General features: G+C 41.5%; 1 protein-coding gene across 1 annotated transcript in view; it reads left to right on the forward strand.

Moving 5' to 3' along the window:
* Positions 1-1,699: 1,699 nt before the first annotated feature.
* Positions 1,700-15,783, forward strand: part of LOC137639087 (dnaJ homolog subfamily C member 9-like) — a 63,029-nt gene continuing 48,945 nt past the window's right edge. Inside the window, exons 1-2 of the mRNA XM_068371412.1 lie at positions 1,700-1,884; positions 9,415-9,567. Of these exons, the coding sequence (XP_068227513.1) occupies positions 1,791-1,884; positions 9,415-9,567 (247 nt within the window). The 5' untranslated portion in view covers positions 1,700-1,790. The remainder of the gene's footprint in view (positions 1,885-9,414; positions 9,568-15,783) is intronic.

Raw genomic sequence — 15,783 nt, forward strand, 5'->3', positions numbered from 1 at the left:
TTATTGAGATAGAATAAAACACTTAGAGATTCGAAAGATACTGACCCATAGATTGTACTAACAAAGTTTCATGACGATCATATTACGAATAACGGAGTAGGCAAAAAATTATGGTATAAGCCTAAACATCAAGAACAACAAGAACAACATAATGATATTTATGGTTAAGTTATGGTTTCAATTATTATTATTATTATTATTATTATTATTATTATTATTATTATTATTATTATTTGCTAAGCTACAATCCTAGTTGGAAAAGCAAGATACTATAAGCCCAGGGGCCCCAACAGGGAAAATAGCCCAGGGAGGAAAGGGAACAAGGAAAAATAAAATATTAAGAACAGTAACATTAGAATAAATATTTCCTTTATAAACTATAAAAACTTTAATAAAACAAGAGGAAGAGAAATTAGATATAATAGAGTGCCCGAGTGTACCCTCAAGCAAGAGAAATCTACCCCAAGACAGTGGAAGACCATGGTACAGAGGCTATGGCACTCAATTAACTTTTTGTACAAAATATAATAAAGTTTTAGTATTAAGAAGTCTGCATTTCATTACTCTTTGTGAAAAAGTTAGTGCTCATTTTCACAACCAAAAGGAAGATAGAAATATAGTTATAGCCAAAAGTATCACACACCTGAGAATTGCTAAAGAATTATGCAAACAAAATAAGCTTTTGTTCCCTACAAATGGACATGAGTCGAATACAGAAAATGGAAAAGGGATAGAATAGTAGGTTATACTAAATTATACATATATACATTTTCATTGATATCAAACTTCAAGCCATAGCCAGGATTGGAAAAGCAGAATGTTATAAGCTCTAAGGCCTCAAGGAAATAAGTAGTCCTGCACTGATCGATCTACATTGGTTACCTGTTAAGGCTATAATTGAATTTAAGATTTGTTTGTTGACTCACAAAGCATTTACAAGTAATAAGCCTAAATATCTTCGTGATTGCTTGGTCCCCTACCCTCAAGCTACTGCTACTAGCTCTGCTGTAAGAGTTAGACATGCTGATGACCCATATAGACTATTCGAAATTAGTGTGAATCATGCAATAGGAGGAAGAACTTTTTGTTATGTTGCTCCGAGACTCTTCAACGACCTTCCACTTGATGTCAAGAATAGCAAAAGTGTCACCTTTCAAGAAAAACCCGAAGACCTATCTCTTTGGAAAGTGTTATAATAGTGATCTGAAAGCTATTAAGCCTGGATACAAATGCTAGCGAATAACTAAAAAGATACAGAGCAAAATATAAACTGGAAAGAAATTATTTTCAAACATCAAAGCTCGCCTGAACCGACTTTTAGTGTCTGATGGAGTGCGAGAAATAAACCCCTAAATGTAAAAGTAAAGTAGTGCGAAAAAAATGATTACTTACTTACTTACTTTTACTTTTAGAGGTTTATTTCTCGCCCTCCATCAAACACTAAAGGTCTGTTCAGGCGGGCCTTGGTGTATGAAAAAATAATTCCTTTCCAGTTAATATTTTGCTCTGTATCGTTATCAGTTATTTCGCTAACTAAAAGTACATATAAAAGATAAAATAGGTCAAATTAAATCACAAAGTAAGTAAAGAATAAACTAAAAGTTATAGTTTTTATAGTTATTATTGCTATACCACAAGGCTAAAGAGAGCCGTTACATAGCATCAACCCTACTACTAATTCAAAACTGAATTCTGAGATTTTCGCGCGTTATTCACTTAGGGTGTCCCAGGACGAGGGTCTGCTACATCACTCCCCATATTTGCTTTACGTCGCATTTCCAAACGGAAAAATGGCACCGCTTTTGGAAGCATGCAAGAAGCTCTTCGGCTCAAGTGATTTATTTGAAGTGTTAGGAGTCGACAAAAATGCTAACGAGAGTCAGTGTAAGTAGTGTGTGAAGATACTTTCCGAAACTTGCCATTTGGCCGTATGACCGTAGTAAATTTCAATTGCATATCATGCAAAATATGGCATTGGATTAGAGCTTAAGTTAATAGGACCTTCAAATAAGTGAGACTAAATAAAGAAACCTAATTATAAGTGAATATTTTGGTTTGAAGGAGTCCAGGGGTCCACACAATACTTTTTATTTCCAAGGTCCAATACCTGTGCGCCGTGATGGGGTTACGTCGGAACCTTATTTTACTCAATTTGTAATATACAATATTACATAAAGGTCAAGACATCCCCCTGTGTTACGAAATGAGTCCCTGTCCTTGCCAATTTACCGTCTTTTGCATATGGTACACTAAAAGCCCGTAGGAAATCTTAATGTCAGTGAGTTGGTACATGTAGTGGTAGTATGTACCATATATGGGAAAGGCCCCTATTTCATTCTATTACATTGTCAAATTTTATGAAATCCAATTTAGGGTTGTATGTAGGATGATGGCCATACCTCATAACTCCCTCATTTTCAACCCAATTGCGTTAGCCCCTCGTTAGTCAAATAAAGACACGGCTTGTAGGTTAGGTTAGGTGGTGGTGTATGCACACACGAATGCTGTCCATCGTTATACAAAGGCTCCCAAAGTTGGTTGCATATCTTGAAACATGCAAGAATTGTTAATCTATTGATTTTTTTTTCGTTGTTGAAGATGACGTAGAAATTTCTAAGATCAGTGGAACTCCTCTTCAAGCCACTCACCATGATGGCTCTGAACACTGTCGGTCCAGATGCTCACAATTTAAAGCGCCTAGGTCAGAGGTAACGAATCTTTTTCTTGCTTCCATTGCCTAGGTGGAAGAATATCATGTTTTTTTTCAATAAGTTCTTGATTCATTAAGCCCCACCAGCATGTAGCGACAGAGCATCCCAGGTTAGGTTAAGTGGGTACCTTAGGCTAGGTTATATCCTTCTGATTTCCTTATAACACGGCATTCTCGGTTGATTGTGGCATAGAAAACTGAATTGAAACCACCTTAATTTCATACTCTTAAAAGTCCGCTCATTTACATTCTAATCCAGGAAATATCGGCTAAATTTGAAAGATCTGTGGTACCCTGTATCTCATGCTTTGAAGAATTCTAGCTAGATCTGTTCTCCATTGGATGATGAGGAAGGCGAGAAATTGAAATTTTTGCAGTCGGTGCTACATTTAGTCTTTGTATCTTAGCATGACCATCACATTTTCTTCACTGATATTGATGTAGGTGAATGTCCACTTCCAAGATGTATAAACTTTAGGTTTTTTCACCTAATGATGTTATACATAGATGATTATCAGGGAAGAAAGTCTAAAAATACATTTATTCTCAATTAACAAAAAAATTGTGAATTTCATGGTTCATATGGTAAATCTTGCTTTAGAAAATCCCAAATCTCCCCTTACCAACTTTATGGCATTTTGAGGGAATAACTTTGGAATGGTGGCAAGTCATCCTGTAACCAACCATATGTTTCAAGACATGGCCTATAATGATATACCTTAATTGTATAGCCTAGCGGGTAGAATTATAGTTTAATACCTCATCCATATTAAAGAAAATTAAGTGTTCCTAGAGTTTATTTAGATAATTTGAAGGATTCTGATAATATAATAGGTGGAATTCTGTATTTTCAAATTGTACTTTAAAATTCTAGAAGTTAAGATTGAAAAACAGTAATTTAAAAGGGAATTAAACTCGAGGTTGAGAGCTAATCTAAGGTTTCCCACCTAACCTAACTTAGGATTAGTATCCTTACCTACCAAGACCTACCCTCTTACTAGTCTTCCTTAGACTTCCCTGTCCTTTCCTTACCTCAAGATAGGCTCTAACCTAGTGTTTACTCACCAATGGCTTCACTTTTAAAACTTTTTATTAAATGTACACATTGTATTTGGTATATCCCGTCCTTAAAATTTGAAAAATGTTTTTGTTCCCACATGTATACAAACCTTCGTCCTTTAATAGGGAGTATGATTTCAGTGTGGCTGGAACTCTGCTGTTAGAACTATAGTCCATTTCTATTAGCGAGGCATATTTGCACCGACTCGCAGCGGTCTCCTTTTAGCTCGGAAAAGTTTCCTGATCGCCGATTGGTTAGAATTATCTTGTCCAACCAATCAGCGATCAGGAAACTTTTCCTAGCTAAAAGGGCACTGCTGCGAGTCAGTGCAAATATGCATCGCTAAAAGAAATGGACTATAGGTGTTGGTAGTCACTGGTAGGTGGCAGGGGAGCAACCCCCACTTAAACATTGAATAACCACTTTAATTTCAGCTGCATAAAAATGCACACATGCTTTCCTTTCTTAAAGTTTGGCTAAAAATATTTTTTTCTTATTTTGGACTGCATCTGTGTGATTGTGATGGAGGTGCACATGTAGGCATGTAGTCCTGCCCTGGTAAACCTGGTTGCAATTGAGACAGGTTTGTCTTGTCATGATGAGGATCCCCGTTCTTTATACCCTCTTTACAAGGGTCATGACTGTTTGTAATAATCCCCCTGTGACGAATGTAGGGCCTGGGTGCTTATGCAATGTTCGTGGTACAGAAGAAGGAGAAAGAAGTCCAAGGGGGATTCTTCAGCTTCAGGGCCTTCCTTAGAGTTAAAAAAATGAAACCGGCTTTTTCTTTTTACCCTCTGATGTTCAGACTTTTGCACTTTCTTCTGTTTCCTCAGTGGGGAGAGACAGAAGAAGAAAAGTGACCCTGTGCTTCCCTCGGGTCAAACCTCGGTAGAGCCAGAATTTTTGCCATCCCCAAATGAAGAAGACCCCTGCCTATCCTCTTGCATTGATCCTGCCATTGCTGGCACTGACAATAACTCCTATAGAAGCCAGACCTTTTGTATCTTATGTCCGTCATTAGGCTGCGTCTCATCCCAGTCTTAGGAAGATGTAGTTGGTCATCGATCCTCTTCTTCCGAGTGTTGCTTCCGCTAACGGTAAAATCATCGACTTCAACTGCAATATTCTCCCTGAAGTTGAAGAAGAGCAAGCGGCCTAACACTTTCTAGACTTCCTTCAGTCCCTTTTCACGTAAGCATAATAAGGTTGAGGAGTTTCCATGAGATGACGACGACTCTCCTACAGAAACCACTTGTAAACCTCTCCCTTTCTTTGGACAGCAACTCTCTGCAACAGAGGATGAAAGAATCATCCTTGAGAGATGATCATCGTAGATCTCTGAGATGTTTGGAACCTGAGACCTCCCCGCATGCACAATCGGTACTGACCTCACAATTGTCTTTATGCTCACTTAGTGTATGTTAGTATGTATACACATAGGATCTTCAAAGTACTTATTCTTCGCCAGTCAGCTTTGCATGTGTATGATTGTCATTACACATATGCTCCCCAGCTGAGAGCTCATCACAAGCAGAATTATTTTCTTGTGTCATATCCAGAAGTTGGATCCACACACACACACAATCGTCCATGTGCACACGATCACCCATGCGCTCATGATTTCCCTTACGATCATAATAGCCTGTGTATATGCTGCATCGTAGTGATTCGGCTAAAGATTCAAGGAAGTCACACATTGTTTCCCCCTCGTGCAATGGATGCACATGATTGGCTTCTTCAGGTGAGAACTTCAAGTGCAGAGTACCTTCGGTCAGATTCTCCATGTTTAAAGGCTTGATGTGTATCATATTTGCATGCATAAGGCTCTCTATAGGTCTTTCATAGAATATACCCCACTTGCTAGAACTGTACTTGCTAAGTCTCCATGGACTAGATTGTCACATCATAGATCCCATGTACTAGTACCCCATACAGGGAATCCCCAATTACTATATCTTCACGAATTGGTTATCCACAGACTTCATGTTCTAAATAGCTAGATAAGTCTTAATACAGAAGGAAAACTTTCACACGGTTGTATCACGGAGGATCGTTCATTAGAGAAAACTCATTACTCTGCTCATCGACAGATATCGCCAACGGACCATTCTTCAATGGATTCTTCGATTGATTGTAAGGCTAAGAGTTGGAAGGTATGTTCCCTTACCTTTTCCCTTCAGCATAGATCCTGAGAAGGGAAACAGATGTCGCCAATGTCCCAGCAAGTACTGTAGTTGCATCCCAACAGAGAAGTAAAGAATCCAAGTCCGAGGGCCCTGCAATTCTTTTTGAGGATTCTGCTCCCAAGAGGCAGAGAGAGAATTATGGATTATGTCAGTTGTAGCTCTTCCCCGGGGTTATTCTATGCAGCCTTTTATATGTAAAGGATCTTTGCCTGTCACCCAAGGCTTACACAACTGTGAAAGATACCTACAGAAAAAAGGAAATGAGTTTCATCGCCTCAGCATTGGTGGGTTATCGTCCAGGTCCCCTCTTAGGACTTGAACGGAAATGTGCTAGTCCCTCAGAAGTTTGTTTGGAACAAAGTGTGACTTCTCTAGCCCTCAGAAAGTCCAGGGAAACCTTGGACCCAGCTGTACCCGATGTCGGACCGGTGCGTGGAAGCCAAAAATATGGAAATAGAATAGACATTCGTCAAGGTATTGGCTCTCATCCGAGAGCCAATACAGTTTAATGACCTTGTGAAGGGAACAAGAAATTCGGTCTTGGGATGCATGACATTGATTGCCTGTTGCTTCGGTGTCCCTCAAGTGTCAAAACTTACCCAGGTACCTTGGTCAAAGGTCGCCTGAGATCCCCTGGAGAGTAAAAACTCAGATAGCTAGACCGAGGAACTCACCATGCTCGAGTTGCGAGAGTATGGTCAAACCTCCACCAGTCGCACGTCAGAGGGAGTTTTACGATCCTGAGACTTCCGGGCCTTCACTCTTACTAATAGTCGCTGTGGTAATAACAGCGATACCAGGGACTACACTGGAAAGAATAGGTGCTGGAGGAACAGTTTTCAATATTGAGATCCACTTCCATGTAAGCCGCAGCAATGGCAACCCTACGTTCAACCACCTGGTTGAACTATTGGTCCGGATCAGTGACCTACTTCATTTCTACTCTGTAGGTCCTCTGCTGTTGTCTAGCAGGCAAAGTACCATCATTTGCGGTTGGTGTTGCAGAAGGAGGAGTACTCCAGTCAGAGTCACTCTGCAACAGGTAGCTAATTTTCTCGTTTATTTTCGCTTGGAGGAATTCCCCTCGGTTTTGGCAGCGAAAGGCTATAGCTCAGCCTAAACCCCTTCACTACAATGACGTACAATGTACAGGGTATGTCAAAACAAAACTTGTACAATGGTGTATGACATACCAGATATGTCATTTACAACTGTAAACCACATAGAAGTGAAAATCATTCGTTTGTCGTATCAATAAGTAGAGCACATGGTTGTATAACACGCCTAAGGATATTTTACTATAAATAGCTTCTCTCCTTGATTTTAGGCTCTCCTTTCTTCAGGTGACCAGTGAAGACGGGGATTGTAGCCTTTATTTTGACAATGTAAGAGCTAATTTAGGGTGTTTTTGTTACCATACGTAATCACACCACACTCTTTAGCCACCCTGCAGTTTAGAGATTTAGCTATCCTCACAGCTCACCCTACCACCAGTTGAGATACATGGAATTCTAGGCTTTATTTATTATTATGTAAGGGGTATTTTTGTATTTCTGTGTTGGCATACGTGATCGAATCACACAGGAAGTATTGTATTCTCTAAATTGAGACGTGGGTGTGTTGCTATAATATACCCCCTGCTCTCCCTCTCTCTCACCCACCTAAGATGCCACCCAAGACGCCACCCATGCAAGTTGAGAGCGGCTGTTTAGTTGAATTCAATCACAAAATACCTAAAATAACAACAAATTATATCCATACTGTGTGTGATACTGCCACATACATCCATGTGATAAATGTAATGGAAGGTGACAATTTAAAATAGTAGGTTCTTTAAAATCTTGTATAATGAAGATAAACGGACATAAATGTGACAAGCAGTGGGGAGCAGGCCCATGCTTGTCGATACAGTGACCACTGAACAATGACTGACTACTATATGCACATGGCGGAAAGAAAAGCAGTGTTGACTCATATAATTACATTGTTGCCACGATGCATAATGAAAAAGTGGTCTTACAGTATATGTAATGGGAAAAGATAAATGGAAATAAATATCATTCTTCTACGAAATAATAATAAAGCAAATGTAATATTTATAACTGTACGTAATGTAAATAATATACGGCATAATATTAGATATCTATACACATACTATAAATAATTACCTGAAAGCTTAATCCAAATAAAACTTAACATTATTTTGTTATTAATGTCTTAATTCTTCCATCATTCACTTACATTTCACAGATCTTAGGAAATTTCCTCAATATCAGTAACTGATCACATTTGTAACCCCGATAGCTGTAGACATTATGACGGTTATTATTATTTCTATTACTACTAGCTAGGCTACAACCCTAGTTGGAAAATCAGAATGCTATAAGCCCATGGGCTGGAAAGGGAAAATATCCTCGTGAGGAAAGGAAACAAGGAAATGAACAAGCTACAGACGTAATGAATAATTGAAGTAAAACATTTTAAGAACAGTAACAGCATTAAAATAAATCTTATATATATAACTTATAAAAACTTAAAAAAACGATAGGAAGAGAAATAAGATAGAATAGTGTGCACAAGTGTATCCTCAAGCAAGAGAACTCTAACCCATGACAGTTGAAGACCATGGTACAGAGGCTATGGCATTACTCAAGACTAGAGAACAATGATTTGATTTTGGAGTGTCATTCAACTAGAAGAGTTGCTTACCACAGCTAGTCTCTCTTCTACCCTTACCAAGAGGAAAGTAGCCACTGAACAATTACAGTGTAGTAGTTAACCCCTTGGGTGAAGAAGAATTGTTTGGTGATCTTAATGTTGTCAGGTGTATCTGGACAGAGGAGTATGTGGAAAGAATAGACCAGACTTTTTGGTGTATATATGCAAAGGAAAAAATGAGCTGGAACCAGAGAGAGGGTTCCAATGTAGTACTGTCTGGCCAGTCAAAGGACCCAATAACTCCAGTAGTAGTATCTCAACAAGATTTTTTTTCTTGTTTCCTTATCTTTTCAACTACTGTATCATTCTACAAAATATTAATTTCATGTCTTAGATATATTTTATTTTGATAGTCCATTGTTTTTCGCTTGTAGAAGTTAGCCTGCTGTAAAAAAAAAAGAAAGTATTTCTGAATCAAATGTTGATGCAAATAAGCCTCCTTACCAACCAACTTTTCTATTCATGCAATATAGAAGTATTTTACAGTATCTCCCCCATACTCCTTATGTAGGAGAGGAAGGACTCAATGTATACAATTCTTTTCTTTAAATTGACCATACATTTCGGACTTCATATTCTCTAGGATGTAGGTTCCTTTGTGATGGTGTCTTTTCCACAGAAAACTAACCCATCACCAAAGAAATGATTGAATTAAGTTTTTTATTTTTATAATTTAACTGTATGCTGCTTTAATTTTTGTCAGCTCCTGTATTTTTTTTTTCTTTTTTCTTTTTCAGTGAAGAAGGGTTACCACAAATTGTCCTTGAAAATACACCCTGATCGTGTCAGTGATGAAGAAAAGGAGGAAGCCACTCAAAAGTTCCAGACATTGGGAAGGGTTTATGCTCTTCTGTGTGATAAAGATCTTCGTGCTGTTTACATAGAAACAGGTAAGAAGCGTGGCCTGGCATGAAGTCAAAGGGATCTTCAGATATAAATATTCATAAGAAATTTTGTTATAGTGAGATTTCAAGTTTTTATGATAACGTAAAAGCGAAATAAGAAGGGATTACATATAATGCAAGTCATGCAAATAATTCTTATGCTTTTTAAGGATGGTGTATGTTATTTTCTCACTCATGTGACTGAATGTGGGTTAATCCCAACAATTTGTAATGTTCCAGCCATCATCTTGACCTTTGTTTTATGGGTCCCAGTTAGGAATAATAAATATTAGTTACTTGATTCTTACCTTTGACTAGAGACCTTTGTTTTATGGGTCCCAGTTAGGAATAATAAATTATTAGTTACTTGAATCTTACCTTTGTCTAGAGACCTTTGTGTTATGGGTCCCAGTTAGGAATAATAAATATTAGTTACTTGAATCTTACCTTTGACTAGAAAAGGCTGTTAACTGCAACTGCCAACTTTACCTCTTTATTAAGAAATAATAAAATTTATCGCTATAGTTCCACCCACATGCCATATACGAAGGAATGTGTGAAAACAGGTCTCCAGGTAAAAAGTAATAGCAACGAGTCCAGTTTGCTTCATCGTAATTCTGAATGATATTCCTCTGGCTTTCTCTGGATGTAAATTTTATGATTGGTTTTCTGCGTAAATTTTTGCTTCAACGTTACTTGGATATGTCCTTATTTGGTAATTTTCAATATTAATCTTACCCGATGATCATGTAGCTGTCAACTCTGTTGCCCGACAGAAATCTACGGTCGGGATACGCCAGCGATCGCTATACAGGTGGGGGTGTACACAACAGCGCCATCTGTGAGCAGGTACTCAAGTACTTCTTGTCAACAAGAACTCAATTTTTCCTCTGTCGTGCCTCCGGCTAGACCTACTTGGATACGCTGTTGATTCTGGAGTTATTGTTCACGATTTGGTGATGTATTTGCTCTAGAGTTTAGCCTTCGCTATTCAGGAAGCTTTATCATTAGCTTAGCAAGCTTTTGGAATTAATTTGATTTAATTATGGTGACGAAGAGAGTATGGACTCTCTTTCACTTTTAAATGGCCGACCCTTCCCTTAGACGGAAGTGTTGGTGTCGAAGAGAGTATAGACTCTCTTTCATTTTTTATTTTATATCTCTCCGCCATTTATAGGCCTCTTCGATTAACTTTCCTTTTATTATAAACTTATAAAAATTTTTTTTTTTATGTTTGTTTATATGCGACCTTTCCTAATAGTAGGCGGTCCTTACTTGGAACCGAAGTTAATTAACATTGAGCTCGTCATATCGTTTTTCCTGTTAAGAATTTATGCTATTTTAATTTTAATGTTTTTGAAAGAATTTCTTTGATAAGTCTCGTACTGTTTTCAAAGTTGAACTAACGTTTTGTTTAGTCTCCGCAGTTGTTGACGTTCAGAACGTTCAACTTGCGCTCTATCGTTACGATAGAGAGAGAGTATTTCACGGTTTCACGTTGCAGTAAGAGTAAACCGATTCTAGCGTTTCGTTCATTCTTTCTTAGCTTAAATGGTTTTAATTCTATAAAGGAACTTTTTATTTGGGAAACCTTTCAGTTTTTTCCTTTAACAAATAATATGTTTTAACGATATATATATTGGGCTCATCTCTCAGGTTCTAAGTCAAGAGAGAGAGAGAGAGAGATAGAGACGGAGGGAGAGAGAGGAGGATAAACGTTTCGTTCAAGCGGGTAACGTTGTTCTCGTTTTTTGCTCTTCTCCCTAGTCGATATAGGGGAAGAAGGTAAAACGTTTCTAGAGTTTTATTCTTGTTCCCAGGCTTTATGCGGTGAGAGATTTTAAACGTAGTTTATTTGATCTAGTGTTTAGTCTCTTTTCCAGCCACTGAATTCTTTATCTTTCATTATGTTTTTCTGTTACATTGTAATACTATTTTCGCAATTACTACCTTTTAATGAAGGATAGGATTGCGTGTTTCAGGTACAAACCACTTAAAGTTTCGAGTTCAGTGAAATAAATGCAAACAGAAAATCAAAAGTGATAAAGTGATATGCGCAAAGTGTTACAGTGTTGCGTTCGAGGGTTCGTCTGTTCGTGCCAGTTGTTCACCTAGTCCGATACCTCTTACAAGCTCCCAAGCCCAGGGGAGAAGTAATGTCGAAGGACTTATGGGTTCCTCAGGCCTTGATCGACGAACAGACGTTTCCCTCTGTGGTTTCGGGTGTATCTACACACGTTGCCGACGTGATCACCCCACCCACACAAAGACGAGAGAGCCCATTTATTCCTCGTCTGCGGAAGAGGTTTCTCGCAGAAACCATGGACCAAATCTTGCAGCTTTTAAGTGCAAGTCGGTCCCTTCCGCGCAAGTCCAACGGCCTAGGTGTAGCCACTGGGTCAGTTCGGACTCGCTGCAGTACGACAACTGCACACCTCCTAAGAGAGGCTAGGTGGTACCGCAACAGGCAGTAACTCCGTCTGTTGCCGCACCAGCTGTTTTAGACCCTCAGTCACAACGGACAGTAGCTCCGTTTGTTGTTGTCTTTCATAGACCCTAGTGGTCCATGCTGCAGACTATACAGTCTCAGCTTGCTCCTTCATGCAGGAGTATCATGCTGGAAGGTTGACAATGCAGCCTGTTAACCTACAACCCGCCGAGGTTGTGCGCTCAGCAGATACTGCGGCTGCCTGCTCCCACCCTCCACCTGTGAGAGCTCCACCACCGATGCGCAGTCCACCCTGCCAGACGCATGTTCTTGCTGCACCATCTGCTAACATGCGTGAGCTACCGCATCAGCAGTGGGAAGGTTCTGTAGAGCTGCCGGGTTCCAGCACTATGCGGCTTTCTCCGCAGCCCATGCAGCATGCTCTGCATACCTTACAGCATGCTCTGCATACCTTACAGCATGCTCTGCATACCTTACAGCATGCTCTGCATACCTTACAGCATGCTCTGCATTCCTTACAGCATGCTCTGCATACCTTACAGCATGCTCTGCATACCTTACAGCATGCTCTGCATACCTTACAGCATGCTCTGCATACCATACCGCATGCTCCTCAACCCACCGCAGCCCCTCCCACGCACCAGCACTCTGCTTTTGTTGTTGCCAGCTCCCACACTCCGACTGCGGAGAAGGTTGACGATGCACCCGTGGGCCTACACCTCCCACGGTTGTGCGCCCGGCATGGCTTCCTGCTCTCACACTCTTGTTGTGAGAGCTCCTCCACCCATGCACAGTCAACCCTGCCAGATGTATGATGACTCCCACACACAGAGCACTCCGTTGCCGTGCGGGAGCTACCACAAGCTGCCGTGTTTTGACACGGTGTGTCAGCCTCCGCAACACACTGTGGTTACCGCCACTCGCCAGCAGCAAACTAGTCAGGCAGGAGTTGAGGCTTCCCCACACAACTTTGGTGGTTGCCAACTCACAAACTGTCATGCAGTTACATGACGTTGCCTTCTGGTCTGCTACTTATACACCAGTGCTGTATGTCCTCACGCTCCTGTTGTGGTTGACAGTTCAGTTTTTGACAGTTCACAGACTGTCAAGCAGTTTCATAACGTTGCCTTCTGGTCTGCTGCTTTTGCACCAGTGAAACCCTCACTGAGAGAACTTACCTTTTCTCGGATATGGTTCCTGTAGATGAGAAAGTGCTGTTCTCCCTCCTTCTGATATTCCCTTGAGGACTCTGTCATTTGGAGAGGAGCCTTAAGCTGCTTAGCCTCCTATGGACTTTTATTTAAGCATAACATGCTTCCAGGGAGGGTAAATGGTTCCGCTTCAGTCGCTAACCCCGTCTGTTGCCACACCTGCTCCCATAGACCTTGAGCTTTGTTGCAAGACATGCAGTCCAAGCTTAGTCCTTGATAGAGGATTTTTTTACGGAGTCAGTGTGTCACTGGGAAGACGTTCAACAACCAGCAGAGGTGACTTGTTGTGACGCAGTGCGGCAACCTCAGCAACCCGATAAGGAGTTGTCTGTACTACCCAGACAGTCTAGACAGTTTCGGGTTGTCGCTGTACTTCCTCGCTTCCCCATGGTTGACAGTTCACAGACTGTGCAGCAGTACCATGATCTTGTGTCCGGCTCCGTCAGACGACTGGCTTTTAAGAGCTCCCACAAGTCGTCGCTGTCTGGAGAATCTCAGATGGACTATGGATCTGACCAAGGAACTGGGCCTCCTGGTCAATTTAGAGAAGTCCCAGCTCGTCCCATCCCAGACCATTGTCTACCTGGGTATGGAGATTCAGAGTCGAGCTTTTCGGGCTTTTCCGTCGGCCCCAAGGATCAACCAAGCCCTAGAATGCATCCAGAGCATGCTGAGAAGGAACCGATGTTCAGTCAGACAGTGGATGAGTCTAACAGGGACACTTTCATTGCTGGCCCTGTTCATCGAGTTAGGGAGACTCCACCTCCGCCCCCTTCAGTATCATCTAGCTTCTCACTGGATAAAGGACATGACGCTAGAGACGGTCTCAGTTCCTGTTTCCGAAGAGATGAGGTCTACTCTAACGTGGTGGAAGAACAGCTTTCTTCTCAAGGAAGGTCTACCTTTGGCTGTTCAGAACCCCGACCGCCGTCTCTTCTCGGACGCATCAGACACGGGCTGGGGTGCGACATTGGACGGACAGGAATGCTCGGGAACATGGAATCAGGAGCAAAGGACACTTCACATCAATTGCAAGGAGTTGTTGGCGGTTCATCTGGCCTTGATAAACTTCAAGTCCCTCCAGCTAAACAAGGTGGTGGAGGTGAACTCCGACAACACCACAGCCTTGGCTTACATCTCCAAGCAGGGAGGGACTTATTCGAGGAAGTTGTTCGAGATCGCAAGGGACCTCCTCATCTGGTCAAAAGATCGAAAGCTCACGCTGGTAACGAGGTTCATTCAGGGCGATATGAATGTCATGGCAGATCGCCTCAGCCGGAAGGGTCAGGTCATCCCCACAGAGTGGACCCTTCACAAGAATGTTTGCAGCAGACTTTGGGCCCTGTGGGGTCAGCCAACCATAGATCTGTTCGCTACCTCGATGACCTAGAGGCTCCCGTTGTATTGTTCTCCGATTCCAGACCCAGCAGCAGTTCACGTGGATGCTTTTCTGCTGGATTGGTCCCATCTCGACCTGTATGCATTCCCGCCGTTCAAGATTGTCAACAGGGTACTTCAGAAGTTCGCCTCTCACAAAGGGACACGGCTGACGTTGGTTGCTCCCCTCTGGCCCGCGAGAGAATGGTTCACAGAGGTACTGCAATGGCTGGTCGACATTCCCAGGACTCTTCCTCTAAGAGTGGACCTTCTACGTCAACCTCACGTAAAGAAGGTACACCCAAACCTCCACGCTCTTCGTCTGACTGCCTTCAGACTATCGAAAGACTCTCAAGAGCTAGAGGCTTTTCGAAGGAGGCAGCCAGAGCGATTGCCAGAGCAAGGAGGACATCCACTCTCAGAGTCTATCAGTCTAAATGGGAAGTCTTCCGAAGCTGGTGCAAGGCCAATGCAGTTTCCTCAACCAGTACCACTGTAACCCAGATTGCTGACTGCCTGTTACATCTAAGGAACGTAAGATCCCTTTCAGCTCCTACGATCAAGGGTTACAGAAGTATGTTGGCAGCGGTTTTCCGCCACAGAGGCTTGGATCTTTCCACCAACAAAGATCTACAGGACCTCCTTAGGTCTTTTGAGACCTCAAAGGAACGTCGGTTGTCCACTCCAGGCTGGAATCTAGACGTGGTCCTAAGGTTCCTTATGTCATCAAGATTTGAACCTCTCCAATCAGCCTCTTTTAAGGACCTCACATTAAAAACTCTTTTCCTCGTGTGCTTGGCAACAGCTAAAAGAGTAAGTGAGATCCACGCCTTCAGCAGGAACATAGTTTTCACATCTGAAACGGCTACATGTTCCTTGCAGCTCGGTTTTTTGCTAAAAACGAGCTTCCTTCACGTCCTTGGCCTAAGTCGTTCGAGATCCCAAGCCTGTCCAACTTGGTGGGGAACGAACTGGAGAGAGTACTTTGCCCAGTTAGAGCTCTTAGGTACTATCTAAAAAGGTCAAAACCTTTACGAGGACAATCAGAAGCCTTATGGTGTGCTATCAAGAAGCCTTCTCTTCCAATGTCTAAGAACTCAGTTTCTTACTACATCAGGCTTCTGATTAGGGAAGCACATTCTCATCTGAAGGAAGAAGACCTTGCTTTGCTGAAGGTAAGGACAC

Source organism: Palaemon carinicauda, chromosome 4 (genome assembly GCF_036898095.1).
Source record: "Palaemon carinicauda isolate YSFRI2023 chromosome 4, ASM3689809v2, whole genome shotgun sequence".
In the NCBI taxonomy this organism is placed as follows: domain Eukaryota; kingdom Metazoa; phylum Arthropoda; class Malacostraca; order Decapoda; family Palaemonidae; genus Palaemon; species Palaemon carinicauda.